The sequence below is a fragment of the Xiphophorus couchianus genome, chromosome 9, assembly GCF_001444195.1.
Source record: "Xiphophorus couchianus chromosome 9, X_couchianus-1.0, whole genome shotgun sequence".
In the NCBI taxonomy this organism is placed as follows: Eukaryota; Metazoa; Chordata; class Actinopteri; order Cyprinodontiformes; family Poeciliidae; genus Xiphophorus; species Xiphophorus couchianus.
Genome location: NC_040236.1, coordinates 10817138 through 10830165, shown reverse-complemented (window position 1 = coordinate 10830165; position 13028 = coordinate 10817138). Strand labels below are relative to the sequence as shown.

The following is a 13028-nucleotide window of genomic DNA, read 5'->3' as shown; positions in this document are numbered from 1 at the left end:
CTTACACCATCTGAACTAACCACTGGAAAACTAATTAAAGTTACTGTAGAAGACATCCTATTTTTGGGATAAGCACACACGTGAGATTATTGTGATAGGCCTAAATGAAGCACTAAAATTACACTCGCTAAAAGACTGCATGGCTGCCATGACAACAGGCATTGGCGTTCATGTCAATGCGCTCCTAAATAACAACTGTGCAAAGGTATATTGTTATCCATGTCTGCAGCTGCTATTTGTGCTCCACTCTTTGATCCGTGATAACACTGCTAGCTTTTGTGTCCCCTTAAAGTGTCACTGACACAATAAAACCACTTGCAGGAGACTATAAATGCAGTGTTGATATGTCTGTCTGTTGTAACTGGGTCAAACCTCAGCACTAACTTTTGACGTAATCAGGGTAAGCCAAACCGTAAACAAATAAGGTTGAGTACGAAGAAGCGGAGAACATTGTGAACGATTTCACCAAAGAGTTGAGCAGTTTCGAAGAAATGGAAGTGAGAAAGGATGAAATGGCTGAAGTGTATGGAATGGAGATACAGGCTTTGAAGGGGCAAAAAGTTTGGAACCTGCATAGAATCTGAAAAATCTGTGTACACTTATGTTTATGTTTGTCCCAATTTCAAATGGCTTAAAGTGGCTGCTTTACTTTAAAATTTCCATCTATCTGACTGACTTTCCTTATTGCTGCTCTAAATATTTGCATGCGTAAGTTAACCTCGATGGAAGCACCAAAGAAGACAGGAATAAATCATTGTGCAGCTTATTAGAGACCTGTGTATTCATCAGACTGTATGAGGTAAGCTCTCTTGGGTGACTGCTAATGCATACAAGTCACACACAGTTATACCAGCTGAGCATTTTTGCATTGTAAAGCACTTTCCATACATTGAAAACACAGGGCATCTTTTTGACCACATGCAGAGCTGTAACGTTAATTGCCAAGTCATGCCAGTGAACTGTACCCAATAATGTCTAACAAATTGGATCATTTTCATTCTTAAAATCTCCTATAGCTCAGGGTTCATTTGAAGTTGCAGCAAAGTTCAAAAGTGTACCCATATGTACTGATGTTTTAACAGTTAGCATTTGTGTGGGTCTTAATTGCAGCATAACTGTATAGTGGCGATTTTGCTACAAGAAAAAAAAAAGGTTTTGCAGCCTCTTCTGTGTCCCAGTAAAAAGCTAGCAAAAGGTTTGTATGTGTGTTTGGTTAAAAACTGGTTTAATATTCTTTTATATGTGACATCAGAATAGGCTTTCTTTTCAATAGTTTTCCTGGGAATACCTCATTTAAATCAATTTAATCAAGTCAGTTGTAATATTCAATGTCGGACTATTTCCTTTTATGAGTTCCGATATGCAAAGAAGAAAACTTGCAGTTAAATGAGCGGATTACGGGGCTGCTGCTTCAAGCCGAGAGTGAGACTTGCTGACCCATTTCATGTCTACTTCCAGTGAAGCCGCGTTTTGGATGTGACCCCATCTATTCCTCCATAATCCTACAAGAGATGATCTTGTCTCTAGGCGGGCAAAATTATCAGAGGTGACAAGAACTCAACTGTCGTATCACACAGTGCTTAAGCATCACTTTGAGGTTTTGCTTTAAATGTCAAGCCAAGTCAAAAGGGTTAGATATTTGTGCACTTGAGAAATATTGGGGCAGTGTAAGTAGAAGCTGCATGGCAAATTCTGCGTCAGCTGTTTTTCTCCAAAGAATGCCCCAATAAGTTACCCTCTGTGCATGCTGCAAAATTATTTTTTGACGATAAATCTAATTCTTGCATATATAACAGCTCTTCTACATCTTGAAAAAAAAGCACACTTATTTGACTTGCTAAGGTTTGAGTGAGTCCTGAGATCATCCCAGCAGTTATAATTTTGAAGTAAGGTACATACTACATAGACAGTCATGTATGCAATCTACTAAGATGAGTTCAAAAATAATAAATTAATATTTAAAATGTTTTGGATTACATTTTAGATCATGTAGATTTCACTTCAATTTGTTTTCAAAGTTATGCACTCTTTTTACCCCAAGTTGCTCAAACACATTGTGCTTTTTGATAGCTTGTTTTAGCGCCAAGTGAGGCAGTCAAACGAGCATCAAGATATTAAAGAGAGGGCGTCCAGTGACAGCAAGAAAAAAAGTGCCATCATTTATGTGTCAACATCAGCCATGTGGGAGGACAAGTTTATTGACAACTTGATGATCATCCTGGACCATTCTGGCTCACTCTCATCGACTTCAGCTCAACATACATTAGTCAGCAGCAGGGCCAGACTCAGGTCTCATTTGTCAAGAAGAGAGAGCAAAGTCCTTGTTGAAATTAAAATAAAAATGTGTACCCCAAGGAGCACATATGCTGTATCAGCTAAAGTTTGCAAAGCTTCCAAGCATACTTAACAGCAAGAGAAGATGGGGTTATTACAATGGCTGGCCAGTCTAACTCTGTGTTTAAGTGAGTTTCCCCACTTTGCAGACAAATAACTGAACTGTTTAAAACATATGATTCTGGTGACGGGGATCTGCGTCAGTTCAACAACAAATCGATCAATTGAGCATAAAGCCTGCTTGACATAGCTCAATCCTTATCAGCGAGGCTTTAGAATCTTTCTTAACTTCTCCCGGATTATTTCACAGCCAGTAAACAATAAATTTGTTCCAAAACATGCAATGCAATATGAATCTATTTAGAAATTTTCTTCACACTACAACCACAAACTTTAAGCACCACATGATTATGAAGTGGGTGGAAAAAGATAGATGTTTTCAATTTTATTAAAAAAATATATACAGTATATTTGAAAAGTTTGGCAGGTACACTGTATGTACCCTGACCTCCCCAGGTGAAGATCAATGTTTTCCAGAACCGGCTTTTGCTACAGTTATACCAACAAATCTCTTGGCCATCTGTCTACAAGCTTTAAAGATCTACATGTTTGCATATTTTTATTTGCAAGACAGCTCAAGTACAGTTAGATGTGCTGGAGATTGTCTATGAATGGCAATTTCCAGGTCTTACCATAAACCTGTCTAAGTTTGAAGACTTTTGTGAACTTCAGTGGGCTTTCCTTTACTATTTAGCTCAAAGGATGTTTCCATTATTCTTGACCAGATTTCATGTCCCCACTGAGGAAAAGAAACATCATAGCTGCCACAATGAAAATAGTGTTTTCAGAGTGATGTGTAGTGTAGTTTTTTTTGCAGAGCGTCAACAATTTTTTTTTCACTCAACAGTTAATGTGTTCATAAGCAATACAATATGATTCAATGAAGTTTATTTCTGTAATGTGACAAAATATATAAAAATGATATGAACACTTTCCCAAAGCACTGTAAACTGATTATTATATGGTAAAAAGGTTAGTGATGTTCAAGGTTTACTTCCAGAAACCTTGAAGCACACCATAAATTTTCTAGCATAAGTATGTAAAACAGTTGCTTATTCATAATCTAAAATAAGGGTATACATTTTTATCACATTATCCTTATAAAATTATTTAATATTACTTGTAAAATGCAAATAGTGAATTCAGTTCCATCATATTTGCTATGGAGGAACATCAAACATTCAAAGGCGGAATAATAACAATTCTAGCTGTGGCAGTGGATTCCTGGCATATTACTTATTACAAACTGGACTTTATTCTTTGTCACAGTAAAGCCTGCCTCTTACTGGCTATACTGAAGCTGTTCCACTGACTGAACCCAATTTAGCAGCCTTAGCCTACAACCTATCACTACCAAAGTGGACGAGCAAACATATTAATAAATATCGAGCTCCCTGATAATCTGTGGAAAAGTTGCTTGACCTCTGTGGCTCATCACTGAATGTGTTGGGTATTTCTTGGGCTTAAGATTCTGGGTGAGAAGGGGATTAGGATAATTTATGTTATTATATTCTCAGTGCAAGGGCTATCACAGGTCTGGGCTAGCCACTTCTCTGCTCTTGACAACTAAATTAAAAACATGTGCAGCTGATGTGACCCTGGATGATTGATCATTCTCCCTCGTGTCTAACATCTCTTTCCTAGCCGGAACCTTAAATCCTTACACTCCTGTCTCAGAGGGTGAGATGTGTTTTCCTCTTTTTAATGGCCAACGGAGATTTGGAATTTCAGCATTACTCGGGGAAGGATCTCACCTTGCCCTCGGCCAGACTTTACACCTGCCCTGGTATGCATGTTTCCAGAGTTGCAGACATACTGTAGCTCAGCTTCTACCTGTCTCACTCGCTCTTAAAAATGGACATGCTAGCAGTGGTCCCCCGAGCTGTAGCATCTGGTGCTCTGGGAATACAGGGATGGTAAACCTCCAAATCCCCTGGATGCTGATCCTCCATGATAAGGTAACTTGCTTCAAGGTGTTGTTTATCACTTCAGACAGCCTCAAGATGCTTTCCTACTTAGAGCTTTCCTGAACATATCTTTGACATATAGGGTTCTAAATTAAAAATCAGTCAGTTATGGCACCTAATAATACATATGGAATACCAAAGGTTCATCAAATGCACTTGTTAGAAATTTAAACTTTTCTGCAATCATGTTTACATATACTGTCTGTAGAAGATGTGTATGTGAGGCTAGTTCTTACCATGTGCTGGGTCAGGCGGGCCAAACTCCAGGTTGTACCTCAGGACGTAAAAGTTATCCCACACATAGAGCTGGTTATCTCTGGGATTATAATCCACAGCTGCAATGTACTGGTACTGATTGGGAAAGTGGATATCAACAAATTCCCCATGATTCTGTTTGGTGTTATAAATGTAATCTATCAGACTTTTGCTGACCTCGCTTTCATTGTCTTCATAGGTGGAGCGCACAACGTACAATACTCCACAAACCATGAAGGCATTGGAGGCTGAGCGCTTATCATACGCAGTTTCCCATGTAGCCTCAAACCGAAGTGTGTACGGGTTCAATTGACTGATAACCATCATGCCATTGTTCTGCTCAGTGGCGTAGATCACCCAAAGCCCGTTCTCGTCTACCGCCAGGTCGATGTCTGTTTTGCCTCCCCACTTGTAGGGGGACGTGTCGTGGTAGTTGGCGTTATTGATAATGGCCTCGCCACTTTTGATGCGAGTCCTCAGGTCAAACTTCACAATATTGCGCGTGCGCTCCTTGTTGAAAAACACGGCCCCGTCGTAGACCACAAATCCAGTCCCGTCCACCCGGTGAGGCAGCTTGTAGGTGATGGTCTGCCGGGCGTTTTGGACGTCATCCAGGGAGGAATATTCGATTAATGTGTCTGTCCTATATGGAGTCCAAGGCATGAAGTAGATTTTGTCGCCAGCTTGAAGAGGGTCTTTGCACCAGGCCCCAGCTTGTTGCTCCACCTCAAACCGAAAGGAAGGGTCACCGACAGCTTTCAGAGTCCCAGGACAAAGAAAAACTAGCAATGGGAGAAGAGTAAAATGAGAAACAGGTACAGGTTAAAAGTTGAAACATAAAACTAGGATTTATAATCACAACATGTTCTCTGGCATCAATTTCTTTTACATAATTTCTAATAAAAGTATGAACAAATCTTTATGGGCATTATGCACAATTACTATAACAATTTTAGTTATGTGCACAAAAAGAAAACAAAATTCAAAAGTTATCAAGCAAATTAATAAATTGTAATGTAAAGTTTGAAACATTAAAGGCTGGCCTCAAATATTTACTGCTGACTAGAACATAGAAAGGGAAGGGGGTCGAGTAGAAACATAATCTAACAAAAAACTGGTCCTGTAAACAACAACACAACTAAAGAAAACTAAACAAAAGAAGTCACTTGGCAATAGATGGTAGAGGTTATGACAGAGCAGGAGTCAGCCGAGTCTGCAAAAGTGTGTGTGAGTTGGCGTGTACTTGGACTGTCCTCGAGTACACCACCCCATTACACCAGAAATGTTTGTCTTTACAAAGTGGTGCAGATATCACAATCATTACATTTTAAGATACTTTAACTAAGGGTTTGTTGAGGTGTTTTGGTTGTTGCTTCGAGGTATAAGAGGCATAAGAATCAACAGACAAAAGAGAAGCAAGTGGTCAAGATGAAAGTAATGTTGGAGGAAGAGTGAGAAGGGGGAGCTTGGAGAAAAAGGGGAGAGTAGAATGCAATAGCTTGAAAAGGGGCCCAAAAAACACTGTTACCATAGCATGCTATGGGAAGGGGTTTGGAAGCCAGGCAATATGAGTTTCTGCTGAGTAGCAAAAGCACACAGGGAGAATGAGAAGAGGATGTCCCTAAGGACTGCAGCCAATACACCCCCATTTACATCTTTTGGGCTGCATGTGTGCCATTTCTTTTATGGCCAGCTTCACTACTTCCCTTACAGCTCTTCTCTGGCCATTAACATTACAGCTGGAGAAAGGGGGGAAGGGGCGGGGAATTCTGAAAGGAAACATCTGCAATGTGTTTGTAGAGGCCACCATGAGAAAATAGGTAATTTACAACCAGATGCCACAAAACAAGGAGCTAGGGTTTTGATCATGTCTGTTATTTACCTTTTTGCTCCACTTCTATTTTAAGCGTTGGAAGAGAGAATGAAAAGGGTGCAAGGGGAAAAAAGAGATTAATATGAATTAACTGTCAGTGCTATGATTACATATGCAGCAACATGTTATGAGACATGGAAATAGATGGGTACACCTATTAGAAGCAGGAAAGTTGTGAGAAAGATGGCACACAGCTGTCAAAGTCCTGTTGTAAAAAAAGAGGTTAGACTCTCACAAACAAAAATGGTCTGATCACAATTGCTGTGTTTGTGAACAGTTGTCAGATTGGTTTATTGTGGTGGATGGATTTTAACAAAACTAGACTCCATGTATTAGTTTTGTGCTGTCCTTGATGTCAACTTCCATTTTGCTTCTACATATAACATAATATATTTCAGTAAAACTACTCAAGAGAAACAGTGCTGAACACAACAAAAGCTGTCTCTTTTTCAGCACGAAAAAGGGCAAAAGCAAACTTCATTGGTTTGCACCAATGAATACAACAGATTTTCAAGGTAAGTTGTTGGAAGGCCAAACTGAAGTAGAACCGTACTTTGGTTCCTTTAATCCACCCACCACCACAAACCACAAAAAGTAGTTCTTTTTTATTAAGTTGTTTTTCTTGTACAAAGACGGGTGACAAATCAAAGTAAAAAATAAATAAATAACAGACCAACTGACTGAAGCAACATACATAGACAGATGGATTAAGTAGTTAACAGTTAATTATGGTTTAAAACATTTATACAAATGGCAAGCCATATCAGCCGTCTCAATTTGGTAAAGAGATGTGGGAAGGAAAATATCTAAAAGAAATTTACATTTTGTTGCTAAAGTACCTTGCAGTGTTTTCATCTAATGTTTTTGCATGTTTATGCGAGATGCACAAAAACAGAGCTTAATTTTGAACTAAAATGGAAAAAATGTATGTTTTCAAGATTTATCACAAATTAAAAGCCTGATCTACATTTAAAATCCCCCCCTTTAGTCTGATACCACTAAATAAAATACATCTCTACTAATTGCCTTCTTAAGTCTAGAGTCTCCCTGTATGTCATTTAATTTTAGTGCTAATATAGCTGATCTATGAAGGCCTTAGAGGTTTGTTAGAGAACAACAATGAACAAACAGCATCATTAAAACCAACGGACACAGCAGACAAGTCAGGGATAAAATTATGAAGAGGTTAAAGTTAGGCTTAAAACAATATCTCAAGCTTCGAACATACAATGAGATGGCCATATACCTAAATTGACAAGTTGGGTAAGGAGAGAATTAGTCAGAGAAGAACCAAAAAGACAACTTTGGAGAAACTCCATAAGTCCACACAGCTCAGGTGGAAGAATCTGTTGATGGGACAACTATTAGTCACTCTCTCCACAAATTTGGTCCTTGTGGAAGAGTGCCAAGAAGCAGGACATGATTGAAAAAAGCCATCAAAAGTCCAGTTATCAGTTTGCATCAAACCATGAAGGGGACACAGCAAGAAGTGCTGTGGTCAGGTAAAACAAAAAATGAGATCCATCCAACTTGCAAAGCGCTACATGGAGTGAACATTATCCCCCTTAACATCTCTTCCCCAAGGTAAATGGTCGGCTGCATCATGAGGGAGAAAGCTTTTCTTCAGCAGATACAGGGAAGCTGGCAAAAGATATGAAAATGGATGGACTGTGCAAAGTATTGACTTGGGGGACTAAATCCAAACACCTGTCTCGCTCATTTTCCTTTCGCTTCAGTTATTCACTACCCTGTTGTATTGTTAAAGTTCAAGGGTTTTGAAAAATTTTCCAAAGCCCCATAATGCACAGATTCTGACTCACTGTGAAGTTTTGTAGGTCCATCAGTAAAGATAATTCTCTGGCTGATTATTAGCAAATTATATTAACAAATATTGCTAGGCTGCATAGGGGGCTGTCAAGTATAAAAGTAATGGAAGTATCATCACACTATGTAGCATGGAGACGGCATCATAAAAAAAAATAAAAAATGGAATGGAAATACTGCCCATTTCTCAATGGCAATCATAGTACATTCAATAGATATTCAACACTGATAAACTGAAAGGGACAAACATTTTTGGCACTAAAACTAATCTCTTAAGTTTTTGGGGGGAAAAAAACCCAAAAACATTTGACACTATAAACTCTGAACCCTTGTTTGTATAGATATTGTGCACTAGAAACAAAATGTCTAAACTGTAAAGGGTCATTAAAACTGGCCAAAAATAATAACTGGAAGCACATTCAGTCATATGGTTTATGATAACAGATTGTGTTTTTTCTAATGTGTTTTTGTGGCCAGTAATTGGAATTTGTGTTGCTGTTAATAAGAAATTTCCGATTTTTAGTCAATGTGCCACACACTAAAATAATACCATTCAAAGACTCTTACTTGACATAATTACCATGCCTAATTAGTTGTTAATGCTAATTTTGTTACTTTTTTTGAAAATTAAGACTGCAAACTCAATAAGATTAAAGCAAAAATTAGATGAAAGAGCTGTACAAAAATGTAAGCACAATTACAAGGTTAATTTCACTATTTTTTTCCCCAAACGATTTCTTTCTTAATCCAAGATTTTTTACAAAAATATACCAAGATCGAGGGTGTTTACTTTCTTCATAAAAAGATAAGAGAATCTTTAATGAAAAGAAATACACAAACTATCTAAATCAGATTAATGCTTTTTAGCACCACATCATCTAATGAAATATGGTTTATTCAGATTTGTCCAGTCAATGCCTGAGGTAATTGAGCTGTGCATTAGATGCTTTATGACTTAAGACTTTATCAAGGCACTTGGGCTTTCCTTTCATTTGCCACCTGTCTGGAATGACTTGACAAAAATGTCTTTAATAATAAAACCATCTATAACTACATAAAGAACAGATGAAAAATCACATAAATTATTTGAACAAATCACATAAATACTGCATGCAAAACTAGAACTTCCACCTATGAGAAAGTTCACAATACAAGTAATGTCTGACTTTTTTATTTTTGCACTGATTTCAAAAATGATCAGTGAGGGAAATTAGTGGAAATAGAAAAATACGAAAAAAAAACAGAAACCTTAGTTAGCAGATATGTTACGTGTTAGTAATATATGGCAAAAACTTAGTAATATTTGAATAGAAGAAACTCAAAAACCATAAGTGATGAAAAGTAAATGCTTTATAAAATGACTAAAAACAAAAATATTTTTGGCAATGTTGAACATTAAGTCAGACGAAACATTTCCTGTTTTAGGTCAGCCAGGATTACTAATGGATTGCCCTTTACTAAATACCAGAATAACGAGAGATTGCTAAAGAGTTTTTTTTTCTTCAGATTCAGAGGTTTAAATGAATAGGATTGATTTTAATAATTAATAACTAGGGTAAAATATTTTGGGTCTCCTTCCATAGGCTCCTCACCATAGCTTATTGGAATTATAATCCATTCCTGTACCGACTTGCAGGCCGCCTTGATTGTGCACAACGTTTTAGCTTTGTACACATGTAACTAAAAGCAGGGCTTTATGATGGCGTGTCCAAAGCACTGACTTTGTTCTTCACAGAGAACTTTGAAAATAATTTGGCAGTACAGTTAGGGTAATTGTCAATTTGGGAGACCAAGCTTCAAATTTCTGGGTTATGTCTTGAGTCTTTGAGTCAATATTTCCACAAAATCTTTCCACCAGTCCCTCCTGTGGTTTGTTTGTTACTACCTGATGCTACCAGTCCTGTTCTTCAGTTGAGTTGGTGTTATGCAGCGTCCAAGTTTCTCATTTTTTCCCCCTCTAAATGCAATGATGGTTATTATTGCCAAGCAGATTTATTTTCATCAGGCCACAAAGCATACCTTTAAAAATTATGGTATTTTTCCCTGTATGCATTTGAAGATTGTAATTAGGCTTTTTATGTTGTTTTGTATGGTTTTCTTCACTTAGTGACCATCTAGCCTCTGTCAGTACAGCACACCTTTATGTGTGAATAATTATACTGTCTTACCCAGCTTCTGACTCTGTCCAACATTTTCACAGAGTCTTTTGCTTTTTGTTCTGGGGTTGATACAAACATTTAAAAAGAAAAAAATAGATTTGCATCTCTGGGACAAAAACCCATCTCCTCTTTGAAAGATATAATGGCTGAACATTTCCATGCTATTTATACCTGTGTGTTTTTTGTTTTTGTTTGTTTTCTATTGAACAGAGAAAAATTGACATAGCAAATCTCATTGCATCTGTACTTCTCAATATAAAGTTCTACAAATTCTGAAAAAAATCTCCTTATTTTGACATTTTTGAAATAAATAGTAATTAGTAATTATAACTAAATTAAAACAGGAAAAGCTTAGTCAAATATAATCACCGATAAAAAATGTTGCTTTTTATGAAGTATATGTGGCGAGATATTTTCACCTGTATGTCAGTCACCACAATTCAATGACATCGAATTGTCATGGGGATAACAATCAACTTGTGCTAAAACATTTTCATTTACCGTGGGTGGTGCTGTTGTAAAATATAGTTTTAAACTATGCTAATTATAATAAACTGAGCATATTTTTCCAACTCTGAAGGCAGCGTCCTACCCCAGAAAGATAATCCTCTTTCAAACTAAAAAGTGCTTAGGAACAGATAAAAACAACCCAACAGGGAATGCAAAAATGTTGATCCTACTTCTTTAGATTCTGTGTATCTGTGGAATGCTAAAGAACAAGTCTGATCCACTGACACAGCAACATACAACACACAGAAACGTAAGGAAAGACAGAAATGCAATAAAGACTCAACATTTACTCTGTAACATGAGGAAGGTTATTCAAAAGATATGTGTGAAACATTTCCCAGATTAAACTGAAGCCTAGGTTAGACAACGGATAGCTAAAGAAGGTTCAGTCTAAAATAACTTTTAGACTTGGAATGACACAAAAGAGCTATAATAAGCAATGTCATTGGTGAGAACAAAATGATTTGGAATAAATGAACAAATAATTTCAGTGTTGATATGTTTCTGCTGCGGGTTACAAGATAAGATAAACCCAGATAATTAGTGGCCTATCTACTTATGGCCAAAAAAGTAAAAATTATTTTTTTCAACAAGGTTTTATTGAAAAAGTTGCTTTTGGAAAACATCTGTTCTTCTGGCAGTACAGCTACTCAGCAGTAGTTTAGTGACTTTAACCACCTCTTTACCTTCCGAAACTGTATATGCTGCAATGAATAGTAGCAACATCTACTGTATATTGTAGGCATGGGGAACCTCGTGTTCTTCTTAATATGCATATTGTATAGAGTGGAACTGCTATTGTATTTGCAATATATTGTGCCACTCTTATTACTGGACCCTATAAAATCTAAAAGAATTTTACTACACACCTGAACACCAACAAACATAAAAAACAAGAGTACATTATATTTACATCAACTGACCAAAAACAGTGAGAGGTAGCAAAGCAAGTTAATAGTTTCTGCTCTGTTTGAAATTATAAGGCAGCTAAAACATAAAATCAAACACGCCATCAGCAAAACTCTCCGCTTACAATAACAGTTTTTGTTTTGATATTTTGTTGGTTTGTAGCCAAGAATGTAAATTCCAATAATCGAAATCTAAATAATGATTTCAGAGAAGTATCTGTCTGTTTTCTTTAGGGGGTTGGGGGATTGTGCTTGTCTATCAACGGTTGGTTTTTGTTTTGTTTTGTTTATTTGCTTAAAAGGACATAAATCAGTTTTTCACCTTGGAATAATATAATTTCTCCTTATATTAGGAACATCTTTTTCTCAAAACTTATCTGTCAGAAATGCTTGTGTCTGACCTAGGCTTCAGTCACAAAAAGAATGGAACCTTGAGATGCATAACGGTCCGTAAATAAATGCACTCCATTCTGCAGAAGAAATTCAAGTGTGTTGTGCCCAACTAAGGGGTCAAATATAGACAGGCGAGCAAGCAACTTAACAGTTGTCTGAAGCATCCACAGTTACAAAAAAGTAGGAGCAAAATTAAAGACACATAGCTGGACAGAGAAACATGGCCGAGGAAAATCTGGAAAGAAAATAACAACACATGAAGGAAGATCCGATGAGGTTAATAAAATGTAAAAATAGAAAGAACAATCAGTGTGATCAGAAATCGGAGAGCGAGGAGAGTAAGTCAGATACCCAAGATGTTCCTGCAGATTGCACAGGGGGAAGGGAAGACAGTCAGTTTCATACAGCAACAGAACAAACACAAAACACATCTCAAAGCAAATTAACCCAAAGACACTACACTGTTCCCAATGGATATTACACACTATTTCTTTAGTATTCCAAATTGAAATGACTTCACTACTTATGATCACTTTTAAAAATATTTGGTGTTGCATTTTGTTGTGATTTAACTTTAGCTACTCAAGTGATTAAATTAAATCAGAACATAATTTAAATCATACCAAAAAATGAAAATTAGGGGAACTGGGAGACTAAACAAAAATATTTAACAGAGACAAACAGTCATGCTGTCAATCACTGTCACATTTAGCTACTTACAGCTTTAGAAGCACTAGTAATCAAA

At 37.0% G+C, this 13028-nt stretch overlaps 1 protein-coding gene across 49 annotated transcripts in view; it reads right to left on the bottom strand.

Annotated features, from left to right (window-relative positions):
- adgrl2a (adhesion G protein-coupled receptor L2a) overlaps positions 1-13028 on the bottom strand; it is a 134422-nt gene that overhangs the window by 51959 nt on the left and 69435 nt on the right. For 42 of the 49 annotated variants that reach the window (XR_003596882.1, XM_028028073.1, XM_028028072.1 and 39 more), the window contains 2 exons: positions 6499-6513; positions 4598-5398 (listed from right to left, as the gene is read on the bottom strand). Coding sequence is in view for 48 of the 49 variants with exons in the window: in XM_028028073.1 (XP_027883874.1) it covers positions 4598-5398; positions 6499-6513 (816 nt within the window). In the remaining variant the exon portion in view is untranslated. The remainder of the gene's footprint in view (positions 1-4597; positions 5399-6498; positions 6514-13028) is intronic. The other 7 variants (XM_028028045.1, XM_028028085.1, XM_028028038.1 and 4 more) reach the window with 1 other exon arrangement.